General features: G+C 39.7%; 1 protein-coding gene across 1 annotated transcript in view; it reads left to right on the forward strand.

The window, feature by feature from the left end:
- LOC121536153 (low-density lipoprotein receptor-related protein 1B) overlaps positions 1–14,928 on the forward strand; it is a 189,014-nt gene that overhangs the window by 144,318 nt on the left and 29,768 nt on the right. Inside the window, exons 53-55 of the mRNA XM_045206691.1 lie at positions 6,378–6,494; positions 13,656–13,762; positions 14,779–14,911. Coding sequence (XP_045062626.1) covers positions 6,378–6,494; positions 13,656–13,762; positions 14,779–14,911 — 357 coding nt within the window. The remainder of the gene's footprint in view (positions 1–6,377; positions 6,495–13,655; positions 13,763–14,778; positions 14,912–14,928) is intronic.

Genomic DNA, 14,928 nt, shown 5'->3' on the forward strand with positions numbered 1-14,928 from the left:
GGACGGATAATAAAGGCCTCCAACAGCTTCCAAACCAACCTTGTCTGTCTTTGTTATTTGGCTGAACCAATTGAATCAATTGGTCAATTTGAGAAAATAACATTATCTTCAATGGTGTGTGTGTGTCGTTTAGTTTCCCCGTTAAGAAAAGTTAGTGCCGGACATGTGACCGGGAGGATTTTTATTTAACAAATGTACCGCTCATCCATATGCACCGGGTGCGTAACCCATTAGGGCATCAACCCATGCAGCCAGCGCCACCAAAAAACGAGGGACATTACCGTGTCCTTAAAAATAGCCTAGAACAAATGACAGAAACACTATTGCTTGTGTTTCGATGTGTAGCATTACAAAACTTTATAGCCTATTGTTTTATTGGTTTTTACTTTCCTAAAATAATAATTGTCCACCTCACGGTTCAGCTGTTGGAGTTTTCAGCACTTAATGCATCAGGGCATTGCATGCATAGGCCTATAGGCTTAGGCGTCCACTGTGTGTGTGTGAGAGAATGAGTGAGAAGCTTAGGCCTAGCCCCAGAGAGATAGAGATATGACCGACGGCATGTTATGACACCGGCGTGTATTTCAGTATCCTTGTCAGATAGGCTAGCCTACTGTCTCTGCTATACAGATATAGGTGTACAGAAGGAGGCTTATTCATTCATTTTCAATCAGAATATTTTATTGTAATATTATAGGAGTAACTCTGTTAGGCCTCAAACATTCTTCCTCACCAAGTTCATCTGTCGAAGTCAGTTGGAGCACCGGTGCACAATGCCTTCATGTCATAGGCCTGCAATATAATGGGCTAATAGCCACACAACACCAAACCTTCACACTTTATTAGGCTAATATCAAAAGTAAGTTAAGCCATTTCTTAGAGAAAATACGAGCAGGATATTATATTACAGCTAACACAACATTACAGTTGGAACTTAATTAGGCCAAAGAAAATTGTTCAGAATTAAACAAAACACTTGCTAACTGGTTTAAACCTTCACAAACGTTTTGAACAGGCTGTATTGCAGAAATTACCAAGAAAGGCTAGTGCCTACTGTACCCAACAAATGTACAGCAATAGGCTAATGATATGTACAGTATTTTACAACAGGCCTACTTATAACCTACTGTATCTTAAACTAAATATGGAGCACACAATTAAAAAGACAGATCGAACTTAATTTAGTCAACGAAAATGTCTGAGTTAACCAAAACATGTTTTGCATATTTAAAGAACTGGTTTAGATTAATAAATATGCCTACAGTAATAACAATTATATACAGTGATGATAAAACAAATGTTTATAAATACGAGAGGAGAAAAAAAACTGTTGCACAGTAGCCTGCATTTGGCCGTGCCAACGTTCTTCCCATATTTGTCCACTAAAATATTAAAACTTGCCCATATGGAGGACATTCCCCTGGTAGGCTTTTCACTATAGGCATACTCTCGAACATTCATTTTACTTCAATGAAAAAGGCCTCCATCTTCGCAATCAACAGTATCCCAAGGCTCCTCTCTCGCTCTCTCTCTCCTCAGCATCAGGCGCATAAGGCAGCGCGCAAGGAATGAGAGAATGGTGCTGAAGCACAAAATCGGGATGTATGATATGCTGCCACGGACAATTTGGCCGGCTACAATTGTATTTATCGGTTTTTAATTAATTAAACCCTGGTGTGTATGGTGGGTGTTATCAGCATGCCAATCTCAGCAGAAATTATCATTTGAGTGACATCTGAAAAAGCTATCATCAGGATTTTTTATAATGGCATGTCACTTCCCTGCAGCCCCCTCCTTACATTGATTTCCCTGTGATTGTTATCTCTGCTTCTGAGTTTCTGTTACTCTTTATCTGGTGGCATTTTTTACAAGATATTTCAGTACACTCAGATATAAATCAATCTGATGCCAAAGTTGAAAAGGTGCTGCAAAAAAAAAGAGAACTTAGTTGTAGGTATACCACGTGCCAGTACTCAAAATAGTCAAACATTGACAATATGGAGAATATTATGCTTTTTTAATACAATTTAATTTTCATTTTCAAAGATTCTTATATCTTGGTTGTAATAGTGAAGCTCTAATGAGCTAAGATATAAAGTAGATGTTCTTATATATCATCTATAGTGCTGTGTCAGTATTTCCTTTAGATCTTGTTAGTGGCTGGTTCTTAATGAGTTCCTGCCCCTGTTGTCACATTGGAACAGCAACTAATAAATAATATCTTATAATGTGGGCTGGGCACCAATTGGAGTATGACACTGAAATAACTGAAATAATTTATTTTTAAATAATAATAATACTATATATGAATGTATGTACAGTGCCTTGCAAAAGTATTCATCCCCCTTGGTGTTTGTCCTATTTTGTTGCATTACAACCCATAATTTAAATGGATTTTCATTTGGATTTCATGTAATGGACATAAACAAAATAGTCCAAATTGGTGAAGTGAAATGAAAAAAATAACTTATTTCAAAAAATTCTAAAAGATAAATAGCGGAAAAGTGGTGCGTGCATACAGTATGTATTCACCCCCTTTGCTATGAATCCCCTAAATAAGATCTGGTGCAACCAATTACCTTCAGAAGTCACATAATAAGGTAAATAAAGTCCACCTGTGTGCAATATAAGTGTCACATGATCTCAGTGTATATATACACCTGTTCTGAAAGGCCCCAGAGTCTGCAACACCACTAAGCAAGGGGCACCACCAAGCAAGTAGCACAATGAAGACCAAGGAGTTCTCCAAACAGGTCAGGGACAAAGTTGTGGAGAAGTACAGATCAGGGTTGGGTTATAAAAAAATATCAGCAACTTTGAACATCCCAAGGAGCACCAATAAATCCATTATTAAAAATGGAAAGAATATGGCACCACAACAAACCTGCCAAGAGAGGGCCGCCCACCAAAGCTCACGGACCAGGCAAGGAGGGCATTAATCAGAGAGGCAACAAAGAGAACAAAGATAACCCTGAAGGAGCTGCAAAGCTCCACAGCGGAGATTGGTGTATGTATCCATAGGACCACTTTAAGCCGTACACTCCACAGAGCTGGGCTTTACGGAAGAGTGGCCAGAAAAAAGCCATTGCTTTAAGGAAAAAATAAGCAAACACGTTTGGTGTTTGCCAAAAGGCATGTGGGAGACTCCCCAAACATATGGAAGAAGGTACTCTGGTCAGATGAGACTAAAATTGAGCTTTTTGGCCATCAAGGAAAACGCTATGTCTGACGCAAACCCAACACCTCTCATCACCCCGAGAACACCATCCCCACAGTGAAGCATGGTGGTGGCAGCATCATGCTGTGTGGATGTTTTTCATCGGCAGGGATTGGGAAACTGGTCAGAATTGAAGGAATGATGGATGGCGCTAAATACAGGGAAATTCTTGAGGGAAACCTGTTTGTCTTCCAGAGATTTGAGACTGGGATGGAGGTTCACCTTACAGCAGGACAATGACCCTAAGCATACTGCTAAAGCAACACTCGAGTGGTTTAAGGGGAAACATTTAAATGTCTTGGAATGGCCTAGTCAAAGCCCAGACCTCAATACAATTGAGAATCTGCGGTATGACTTAGATTGCTGTACACCAGTGGAACCCATCCAACTTGAAGGAGCTGGAGCAGTTTTGCCTTGAAGAATGGGCAAAAATCCCAATGGCTAGATGTGCCAAGCTTATCGAGACATACCCCAAGAGACTTGGCTCTACAAAGTATTGACTTTGTGGGGGTGAATAGTTATGAATGCTCAAGTTTTCTGTTTTTTTGTCTTATTTCTTGTTCGTTTCACAATAAAAAATATTTTGCATCTTCAAAGTGGTAGGCATGTGTGTAAATCAAATGATACAAACCCCCCAAAATCCATTTTAATTCCAGGTTGTAAGGAAAAATGCCAAGGGGGTGAATACTTTCGCAAGCCACTGTATGTATGTATGTATGTACAGTGAGGGGAAAAAGTATTTGATCCCCTGCTGATTTTGTACGTTTGCCCACTGACAAAGACATGATTAGTCTATAATTTTAATGGTAGGTTTATTTGAACAGTGAGAGACAGAATAATAACAAAAAAATCCAGAAAAACGCATGTTAAAAATGTTATAAATTGATTTGCATTTTAATGAGGGAAATAAGTATTTGACCCCTCTGCAAAACATGACTAGTGGCAACTTGGTGGCAAAACCCTTGTTGGCAATCACAGAGGTCAGACGTTTCTTGTAGTTGGCCAACTGGTTAGCACACATCTCAGGAGGGATTTTGTCCCACTCTTCTTTGCAGATCTTCTCTAAGTTATTACGTTTTCGACCCTGACGTTTGGCAACTCGAACCTTCAGCTCCCTCCACAGATTTTCTGTGGGATTAAGGTCTGGAGACTGGCTAGGCCACTCCAGGACCTTAATGTGCTTCTTCTTGAGCCACTCCTTTGTTGCCTTGGCCGTGTGTTTTGGGTCATTGTCATGCTGGAATACCCATCCATGACCCATTTTCAATGCCCTGGCTGAGGGAAGGAGGTTCTCACCCAAGATTTGATGGTACATGGCCCCGTCCATCGTACCTTTTGATGCGGTGAAGTTGTCCTGTCCCCTTAGCAGAAAAACACCCCCAAAGCATAATGTTTCCACCTCCATGTTTGACAGTGGGGATGGTGTTCTTGGGGTTATAGGCAGCATTCCTCCTCCTCCAAACACGGCGAGTTGAGTTGATGCCAAAGAGCTCGATTTTGGTCTCATCTGACCACAACACTTTCACCCAGTTCTCCTCTGAATCATTCAGATGTTCATTGGCAAACTTCAGACAGGCCTGTATATGTGCTTTCTTGAGCAGGCGGACCTTGCGGGCGCTGCAGGATTTCAGTCCTTCACGGCGCCAGTGTGTTACCAATTGTTTGCTTGGTGACTATGGTCCCAGCTGCCTTGAGATCATTGACAAGATCCTCCCGTGTAGTTCTGGGCTGATTCCTCACTGTTCTCATGATCATTGCAACTCCACGAGGTGAGATCTTGCATGGAGCCCCAGGCCAAGGAAGATTGACAGTTATTTTGTGTTTCTTCCATTTGCGAATAATCACACTAACTGTTGTCACCTGCTCACCAAGCTGCTTGGCGATGGTCTTGTAGCCCATTCCAGCCTTGTGTAGGTCTACAATCTTGTCCCTGACATCCTTGGAGAGCTCTTTGGTCTTGGCCATGGTGGAGAGTTTGGAATCTGATTGATTGCTTCTGTGGACAGATCTCTTTTATACAGGTAACAAACTGAAATTAGGAGCACTCCCGTTGGGAGCAGACTCTTAATCTCAGCTTGTTACCTGTATAAAAGACACCTGGGAGCCAGAAATCTTTCTGATTGAGAGGGGGTCAAATACTTATTTCCCTAATTAAAATGCAAATCAATGTACAACATTTTTGACATGCGCTTTTCTGGATTTTTTTGTTGTTATTCTGTCTCTCACTGTTCAAATAAACCTACCATTAAAATTATAGACTGATCATTTCTGTGTCAGTGGGCAAACGTACAAAATCAGAAGGGGATCAAATACTTTTTTCCCTCACTGTATGTATGGTGCTAGTCAAAAGTTTGGACACCTACTCATTCAAGGGTTTTTCTTTATTTTTACTATAAAAAATTACACCCTTTGCCTTGATGACAGCTTTGTATACTCTAGGCATATATCATAATATAAAGACTTTGACAGCATCCTGCCACACCTGTTACCATCTCCTTCTGATACCACACCCTCTACGTGAGTACTGTTATACTCTGGTCATATGCCTTAGCTACTTATGTATGAATGTAGATTATAAAAGAGACGTGACTGACTTTGAAAGCCATTACGTGGAATTTAGATATACATATTTTTTGAAGTTTGAAAGGTTTTTTTGTTCTCCTTTTGTTTTAGGAAACAGAATCCTCTGAATCAAACTTTTGAGATGAATAAATGAAATGTGTATCTATAACATAGCAAAACATTTAGGCAATTAAAGGCAATGAGCTATTGGATGACATAATCAAATATTACCTCACCCTTATTTTAGTCTCTGCCTTAACAATCTCACGGGGAGCGGAGGTAACACCATCTCTATCACCAATCTTATTTTTTTGCAGATATTTTTTGGGGTTATAAGAAAGTGTTTAATATTGCAAAGTTGTCATAGATTCTGTTAGGAGATCTAAGCCATTGGCAGCACAGTCAGGTATTTCATCTTACTGTGTTAAGCGTCTCTCGAGTACGAGGGATGTTTTGAACTTGGTATCAGCCTTGCACTACGAGGAAACCCTAAGGAAATTATGATTACACATAGAAATATGATAGCTCCACCATTAATATTCATGCTCTTTGAAGACATTTGCATCTGTCTGTTTGTTTGTTTCCTGATGTAAAAAAGATGAAAAGACCTGCGGACCTCATGAATTCCGCTGTGAGAATAACAACTGCATTCCAGACCACTGGAGGTGTGACAGCCAGAACGACTGTGGAGACAATTCAGATGAGCAGAACTGCAGTGAGTACGCCTATCTCTGCTGCTCTACTCTCTTAGCTCCCTCCTAACTTATATGTGACCGACCGGCTCGATTCGGTCTTATGTAGCAAAATTTTAAATTGTGTCTTTCAAAAAAGCAGCGTTAGAATGGATTACCTACACATACTGACCAGCTCATGTTATAGACAGAAGCGTGCTATATAGAGGACCAATCCGAACTCTCGGCATGTCCACTTATTATCTCAGCCGATCATGGCTAGCGGGAAGGTTGCTGTCTTTTTCCATGGCTAAACGAACTAGGCTCGTAATTGTAACAATTGTTTTCGTATTTACAGATGGCATACAAGTTATTTTTTTAATAAGGCACATGAAACTTCACATGTTCCAGAAGGCATTTCTGCCAAAAAATTAAAACATGTTTACGTTCAAATGGCTCTCCTGTGAAATCACATATATGCACTTGACGTCGTACATGCCTACCAGGGTTCGTATTGTCATGAAAATTCTTGAAAAGTAATGGTTTTAAAATTGGGTTTTCCAGGCCTGGAAAGGTTTTAGAAAATGATAAAATCCCCAAAATGTTGTAAAAGTTATGAAAATTCATTTGATGATTTCTATTAATGTAATTTATTTAGCCATAGTTTATTTATTTTATCAATCAAATAAAAATCAACATATCAGCCAGGATCTGAATGACACTTTAGCGCGCCTTTGTTTGCGCGCATCACCTGCATGTGTGCGAGACAAGTGGATGGTTGCTGAAGGACAGAGAGACGGTTGGACATTGCAGCAGCAGGTAGGCATAGCCTATACAATATGATAGAGAACAGACTAATAACTAGGTAGCCAATTCAAAACATATATTGTACCCTCTAGTTAAATAGCTATTGTTAGCATGTATTGTTTTTGTTGTCCCAAAAAACTTTCCACCGACACTCGCGAATAAGGCCATACAAAGTTGATTTACTTTTTTGAATTATTCATATGATTCATTTAAACAATTCTTTTTGACGAAACGAACAATTCACTTCACCATTGTATTAGTTGGAATCAGTTCAAACGCTGTGAATCAGTTTGTGAATCGCGAACAGTAATTTTAGGAGAAAATATTCGATGTAGCCTCTCTTTTGGATTATGTGTCTTCAACACTTATTTTGTAGATACTTCCAGTTGATTCGGACATCCAATGTATGGGACATTGCAACTCAATAGATGCTAGTCAGCCTGCAAAGTAAACACTTCTAAGGTAGCTAGCTAAGATAAATATGACTAAACTAGAAAAGGTACATTTCCTGAAGAAGATTTGTGGGCTCGCTTTAGCTGAATAAAAATATTTGTGGTCTGTCAAAGCCATTTGATCTTTTGATAATGAGCTAATTATTTCAAAAGGCTTAAGTATTTGGTTGCAATGTTATACAGTACATCAAGGGTGGTCACCCATCATCCAGGAGAGATAATGGGTGTACAGGCTTTTATTCCAGTCCTCCTCTAACAAACCACATTTTAGAAATTAGCTGCTCAACCGACCTTGATAAACTGGCTCTGATGTGTTTGAGCAGGGCTTGATCAAAAGCCTGCACACCCAGTAGCTCTCGAGACTGAGAGTTGACCACAAGTTTTGTACAGTTACCTAACAGGTGTTCTACTTTGTGGGGGGTTAAGTGCCTTGCACAACGACAGGAGATGGTACATGGGATCAGAGAGCAGCCTCCCAGTGTCGATACCACATTACGCTTACTTTTGTATACGTAGATAGACGCCACCAATTGTTGGTCATGGAAATATGGTTAAAAGTAATGGAGAAGTCATGTGTATGTACCCTGCTTATGCACTTGCGCAGTTCAGTTAGTATTTTGGGACTGTTTGAGGATGAACTGTGTGACTCTGTTTTTTCCCTCTTGCTTTGTGTCTTTGTACACTGTACCATTCCTCTGCTAAACTTTGTAAAGTGTTCCCACAATCAAAGTTAGGCAGCTGGCAGCTCAGTGGAGCGCTATACCTAGCTGTTTATAACTTGGCTATGCCCTCTGAGCATGTTCCCTCTCCAACCTCGTTGGATCTGAAAGAAATTCAGAGCTCCAGAATCCTCAGCTTTGATACCATCTCTCCTCTGTAATTTTCCCAAGCTCACTTTTTGTTTACATATTCATCACCAACTTCTGGAATAAAGTTTGTTATGAAAGGTCTTTGTCAACCCAGGTAGTCCATATCTCATCTCTGCTCTATGTACGTGTGCGAGCGTCCATGTGTGTATTTACGTTTTATGCTGAGTATGCATCGTTCATTTGATTTATTATATGCTTATTCCCCTTACCTATTGATGTCACTTAAAATGCAAATAAAGTCCAGTCAAGTGTTGGATGGTAAAGAATTAAGCAGGTGCGCCAGCTAGGCTAGCAGAGAGAGGCTGCGAATCACAATCTACTGCAGGCTCTGCTGGGACCTTTCCTCTAACTGCAGCTCATAACACTCCCTATAGTCCGTTAGCAGTCCATGATAACAGATCAGCTCATAAACACAACTACCTTCACTCCCTACAGTCAGTTAACAGTCCATGATAACAAGGGGATGAGGGGAGGACCTCAGCACTGGAATTTGATGATGCTTAAATATGGCATAATGTTGTCCTCAGAGACCTAGACATACAGTGTACCTTAATGTGCAGAGTGGAGGTTGCCAGGTAGTAGGGCTCAGGAGTATACTGTCCCCCTAAGCTGTCACTATAGCTATAAATGTATTAACATCTTGAAAGCCACTGGCATGCCAACTATCAAGTCCAACAAACGTCTCCGACAAGCCAGTACAGGACATCACAAGGCTGCTTCTGACTGTTCTACGACAGATGCTGGGAGCTGACGCTGTCGTAGTACATGTGGGGTCAAACGACATCAGGAGGGCTAGCTCAGAACATCTGAAAAATGGATTTTAAAGAACTGATTTTAACATTTAAAAGAAAAAAAACAGCCAATCATTTCAGGTCCAGTACCATCGTTGGGCCGTGGGTGTGAAAGATTCAGCAGGATACTGGCATTACACATCTGGCTAAAAGATTACTGTAGCTCTGCTGGAATCACTTTTATAGATAACTTTGACACCTTCTGGAAACTGAAGATACTCTACAGGAATGACCTGAGTCCATCCAAATCATCTTGGCTCCTGTCCACGTGTTTCAAGGCTGCGTTGAAACAATGATTTATCAATGACCCAAGACCAGCTCAGTTAATCCCTACCATTGTGACAATGAGTCGTCATAATGCTGCATCAAATGTACATTATCCTAGGGGCGTTGGCAGACACAATGTAAGTATCTTAATTTATGTCCCCCTAATTGCCCTGAATACCTCTGTTGATCCTACAGCTATTGTATGCAGTAATCATGAGCCTATGAACTAGAGTTACACTGTTAGCACTGAGGCGGTGTGCCCTAGTAGGAAGACCACTGTGTGCAGGGCACCCTGCACTATCAGCTCCAATATAAATAACATGAGCAAGTCTATTTCTGATCAGCTTTCCAGTAAAGGAATAAAAACAATCAAGCAACCCAGAAAAGTGCTAAAAATAGCCCATATTAACATATGCAGCCGGAGAAACAAGGTCCATGAAGTCAATAACTTGCTTGTAACAGATTACATTCATATTGACTATCTCTGAAACTCACTTCCTTTGATGATACAGTGGTATCAATACATGGTTATAACATCTACCGAAAAGACAAATGCCAACGGGGGCGGTTTTGCGGTCTATATTCAGAACCACATTCCTGTAAAGATTAGAGACAATCTCATGTTAAATAATGGTGAAATAATATGGCTACAGGTTCATCTGCCTCACCTAAAGCCCATTCTTGTGGGAAGCGGCTATAGACCAAGCGCTAACAGTCAGTATCTGGATAATATGTGTGAAATGCTTGATAATGTATGTGAAATCAACAGAGAAGTATATTTTCTGGGTGATTTTTAAATATTGACTGGCTCTCATCAAGCTGCCCTCTCAAGAAAAAACGTCAAACTGTTACCAGTGCATGCAACCTGGTTCAGGTTGTCAGTCAACCTACCAGGGTATTTACAAACAACACAGGAATGAAATAATGTATTGATCACATCTTTACTAATGCTGCAGAAATTTGCTTTAAAGCAGTATCCAAATCCATAGGATGAAGTGATCACAATATAGTAGTCATATCTAGGAAAACCAAAGTTCCAAAGACTGGGCCTAATATAGTGTATAAGCGGTCATACAATAAGTTTTGTAGTGATTCATATGTTGATGATGTAAATAATATTTGCTGGTCTGTGGTGTGTAATGAGGAGCAACCAGACACTGCACTTGACACATTTATGAAATTGCTTATTCCAGTTACTAGGAAGCACGCACCCATTAAGAAAATGACTGTAAAAACGGTTAAATCCCCTTGGATTGATCAGGAATTGAAAAATTGTATGGTTGAGGGAATGAGGCAAAAGGTATGGCAAATAAGTCTGACAGCCCAACTGATTGGCAAATGTACTGCAAATTAAGAAATCGTGACTAAATAAAAAGAAGAAACTACACTATGAAACGAAGATAAATGACAAAGAATGACGGTGAAAAGCTTTGGAGCATCTTAAATGACATTTTGGGAAAAAAGGCAAACTCGGCTCCATCGTTCATTGAATCAGATAGCTCATTCCTCACAAACCCCACTGATATTGCCAACTACTTGAATGACTTTTTCATTGGCAAGATAAGCAAACTTAGGTATGACATGCCAGCAACAAACACTGACACTGTATATCTCACTGGTCATCCCCAAAGCCAACACCTCCTTTGGTCGCCATTCCTTCCAGTTCTCTGCTGCAAATGACTGGAACGAACTGCAAAAATCTCTGAAGCTGGAGACACTTATCTCCCTCACTATCTTTAAGCATCAGTTGTCAGAGCAGCTTACCGATCACTGCACCTGTACACAGCCCATCTGTAATTAGCCCACCCAACTACCTCATCCCCATATTGTTATTTACATTGTTATTTATTTTGCTAATTTGCACCCCAGTATCTCTATTTGCACATCATCTTCTGCACATCTATCACTCCAGTGTTAATACTAAATTATAATTGTAATTATTTTGCACTATGGCCTATTTATTGCCTTACCTCCATAACTTACATTTGCACACACTGTATATAGATTTTCTATTGTGTTATTGACTGTACGTTTTGTTTATTCCATATGTAACTCTGTTGTTTTTTCCGCACTGCTTTGCTTTATCTTGGCCAGGTAGCAGTTGTAAATGAGAACTTGTTCTTAACTGGCTTACCTGGTTAAATAAATGTTAAATAAAAAAATAAAACACTACACATCCAAGTATATCTGACCAAATTATGGAAGACAAGAATTGTACTTTTGAATTCCATAAAGTAAGTGTGGAAGAGGTGAAAAAATGATTGTCTATCAACAATGACAAGCCACCGGGGTCTGACAATCTGGATGGAAAATTACTGAGGATAATAGTGGACAATATTGCCACTCCTATTTGCCACATCTTCAATTTAAGCCTACTAGAAAGTGTGTGCCATCAGGCCTGGAGGGAAGCTAAAGTCATTCCGCTACACAAGAATAGTAAAGCCCCCTTTACTGACTCAAATAGCACACAAATCAGCCTGTTACCAACCCTTAGTAAACTTCTGGAAATAATTGTGTTTGACCAGATACAATGCTATTTCACAGTAAACAAATTGACAACAGACTTTCAGCACGCTTGTTGGGAAGGACCCTCAACAAGCACAGCACTTACACAAATTACTGATTGGCTGAGAGAAATTGATACAATGATTGTGGGGGCTGTCTTGTTAGACTTCAGTGCAGCTTTTGAAATTATCAATCATAGTCTGCTGCTGGAAAAACGTATGTGTTATGGCTTTACACACCTTGCTATAATGTGGATAAAGAGTTACTTGTCTAACAGAACACAGAGGGTGTTCTTTTAATAGAAGCCTCTCAAACATAATCCAGGTAGAATCAGGAATTCCCCAGGGTAACTGTTTAGGCCCCTTACTTTTTTCAATCTTTACTAATGACATGCCACTGGCTTTGAGTAAAGCCAGTGTGTCTATGTATGCGGATGACTCAACACTATACACGTCAGCTACTACAGCAACTGAAATGACTGCAACACTTAACAAGGAGCTGCAGTTAGTTTCAGAATGGGTAGCAAGGAATAAGTTAGTCCTAAATATTTCCAAAACTAAAAGCATTGTATTTGGGACAAATCATTCACTAAACCTCAACTACTACTCGTAATGAATAATGTGGAAATTTAGCAAGTTGAGGTGACTAAACTGCTTGGAGTAACCTTAGATTGTAAACTGTCATGGTCAAAACACATTGATACAATAGTAGCTAAGATGGGGAGAAGTCTGTCCATAATAAAGCGCTGCTCTGCCTTCTTAACAACACTATCAACAAGGCATACCCCACAAGACATGCCACCAGAGGTCTCCTCACAGTCCCCAAGTCCAGAACAGACTATGGGAGGCGCACAGTACTACATAGAGCCATGACTACGTGGAACTCTATTCCACATCAGGTAACTGATGAAAGCAGTAGAATCAGATTTTTTTTTTAACAGGTAAAAAATACACCTTATGGGGACTGTGATATTGTTGTATGGTGGTATTAAACAATTTGTATTGTAAATATGTAGAGGTGTAATAATGTCATATGATGTACTGTTTTTATATTTTGTTTTATATGTAATGTAAGTGCTTTAATGTGTTTGGACACCAGGAAGAGTAGCTGCCTTGGCAGCAGCTAATGGGGATCCCTAATAAATATAAATACAGTCTACTGCCAGATGATTAGCATGCAATGCTAAAGAGATATCTCCTGTAAATGGGGTCTAGGGGATTCCCTTCTCTTACGACACCTCTTATAAAGGCCTGTGTGTGTGTTTTCTTAGATGTTGGTTGCTTTTTCAGGACTATTTCAAGTGTATATAGCCTAGTCTATAACTGTAAATAGTCTATAATAGACATCACTTGCTAGGGAATGCTAGAGCCTTGTAGGAAATGATGAAGATCCGGGTAACATTGTTTTAACAATTCAAATTATTGGTATGTGGTGGAGCGTATAATGTTTGAGGGGCCGGCTCCTACTTCATTTCTATTTCAAGTGGTGATGTCCTTGTTCTCCCCTTGACTCAGAGCCATTGACCTGTAACCACAAGGACTTTGCCTGTGCTAACGGGGACTGCATCTCCGCCCGATTCCGTTGCGATGGAGACTATGATTGCCCTGATAATTCAGACGAGGTCAGTGATCCCTGTTGTCATTTAACAGCAGGCTTTAAATAGCATGTTATAGCCTGTAAACTGTGTGAATCACAACCTTGTGTCTGTCCACTCTTGAATAATCTGATTTGAGTGAAATGACCCTTATTAACACTATGCTTATTTCTTTATTTTTGAGGGATAAACATCAATGTGTTTTAGTTTTTTCTAAAAGGCATGATTATTGAATTGCAAATGCAACAACGGGCTTGATTTAATAGCATTATGAAATTCAAATCGTTAAATATTTTAATTTTTATTGGAACGCATGAGAGAATAACCTACTAAGGCTGACGTTGTCCTAATAGAGAGACATTTGATGTTTCTGTTCTTATGCAAATGTGTAAATAATTATGCAAACTGGTTCACTAACTCAAAATACTGCATTAACTAGCCTTGCATGGGAATTGTGGACCTGTTTTGTGGAATGTGAATTTATTTGAAAGTGTGAGCTATTCATGAAAAATGAGACTATCGTTAGAAAATATTCAAATCTCCATTGTGCAATGGCTAATTCAAGGAGAAAGGCACGGAATTACCCATTTATTATGCCTTGTAATTTATTGCTCTGTTAAATACCCCCACAGCAATTACAGTATATAATATGAATAATCCCCTCTGTGCAACCTCTGTTAATCCATTATTGTGTGTGTGGTCCCAATTGTCTTTTTAGGTCAAACTGTATATTTAGTTCACAGAGTATGTAAACATTTGTCAGCGATGCATGGTTTCTCTTGTAAACAACTACTTTTCTTCCCCCCACACACAATTCTTACCAATAACCTACTAAACTGGCAATGAACACTCACTGTAAAGAGTTAACATTGTCTATTAATGTGTTATGTATGAGTAATGAATGAGCTATGAAGTCCTTATGTAAGTACACTTCAAATAAAGTATTACCTGATGTTCCTACTGTATAAGAATAAGAACATCTATGGTGTCAAGTCTGAGCCTATCGTAAATTTGAGCTTCTTGTTCTGTATATCTCTCTACAGAAGGGCTGTGAGGCTCGGTGTGCTGAGGACCAGTTCCAGTGTCTCAATAACCTCTGCATCTCCCTCAAGTGGCTCTGTGACGGCCAAGAGGACTGCAAGACAGGAGAGGATGAGAGGAACTGCCAGGGAACAGGTACAGTATACGAGAAA

Source organism: Coregonus clupeaformis, chromosome 23 (assembly GCF_020615455.1).
Source record: "Coregonus clupeaformis isolate EN_2021a chromosome 23, ASM2061545v1, whole genome shotgun sequence".
In the NCBI taxonomy this organism is placed as follows: Eukaryota; Metazoa; Chordata; class Actinopteri; order Salmoniformes; family Salmonidae; genus Coregonus; species Coregonus clupeaformis.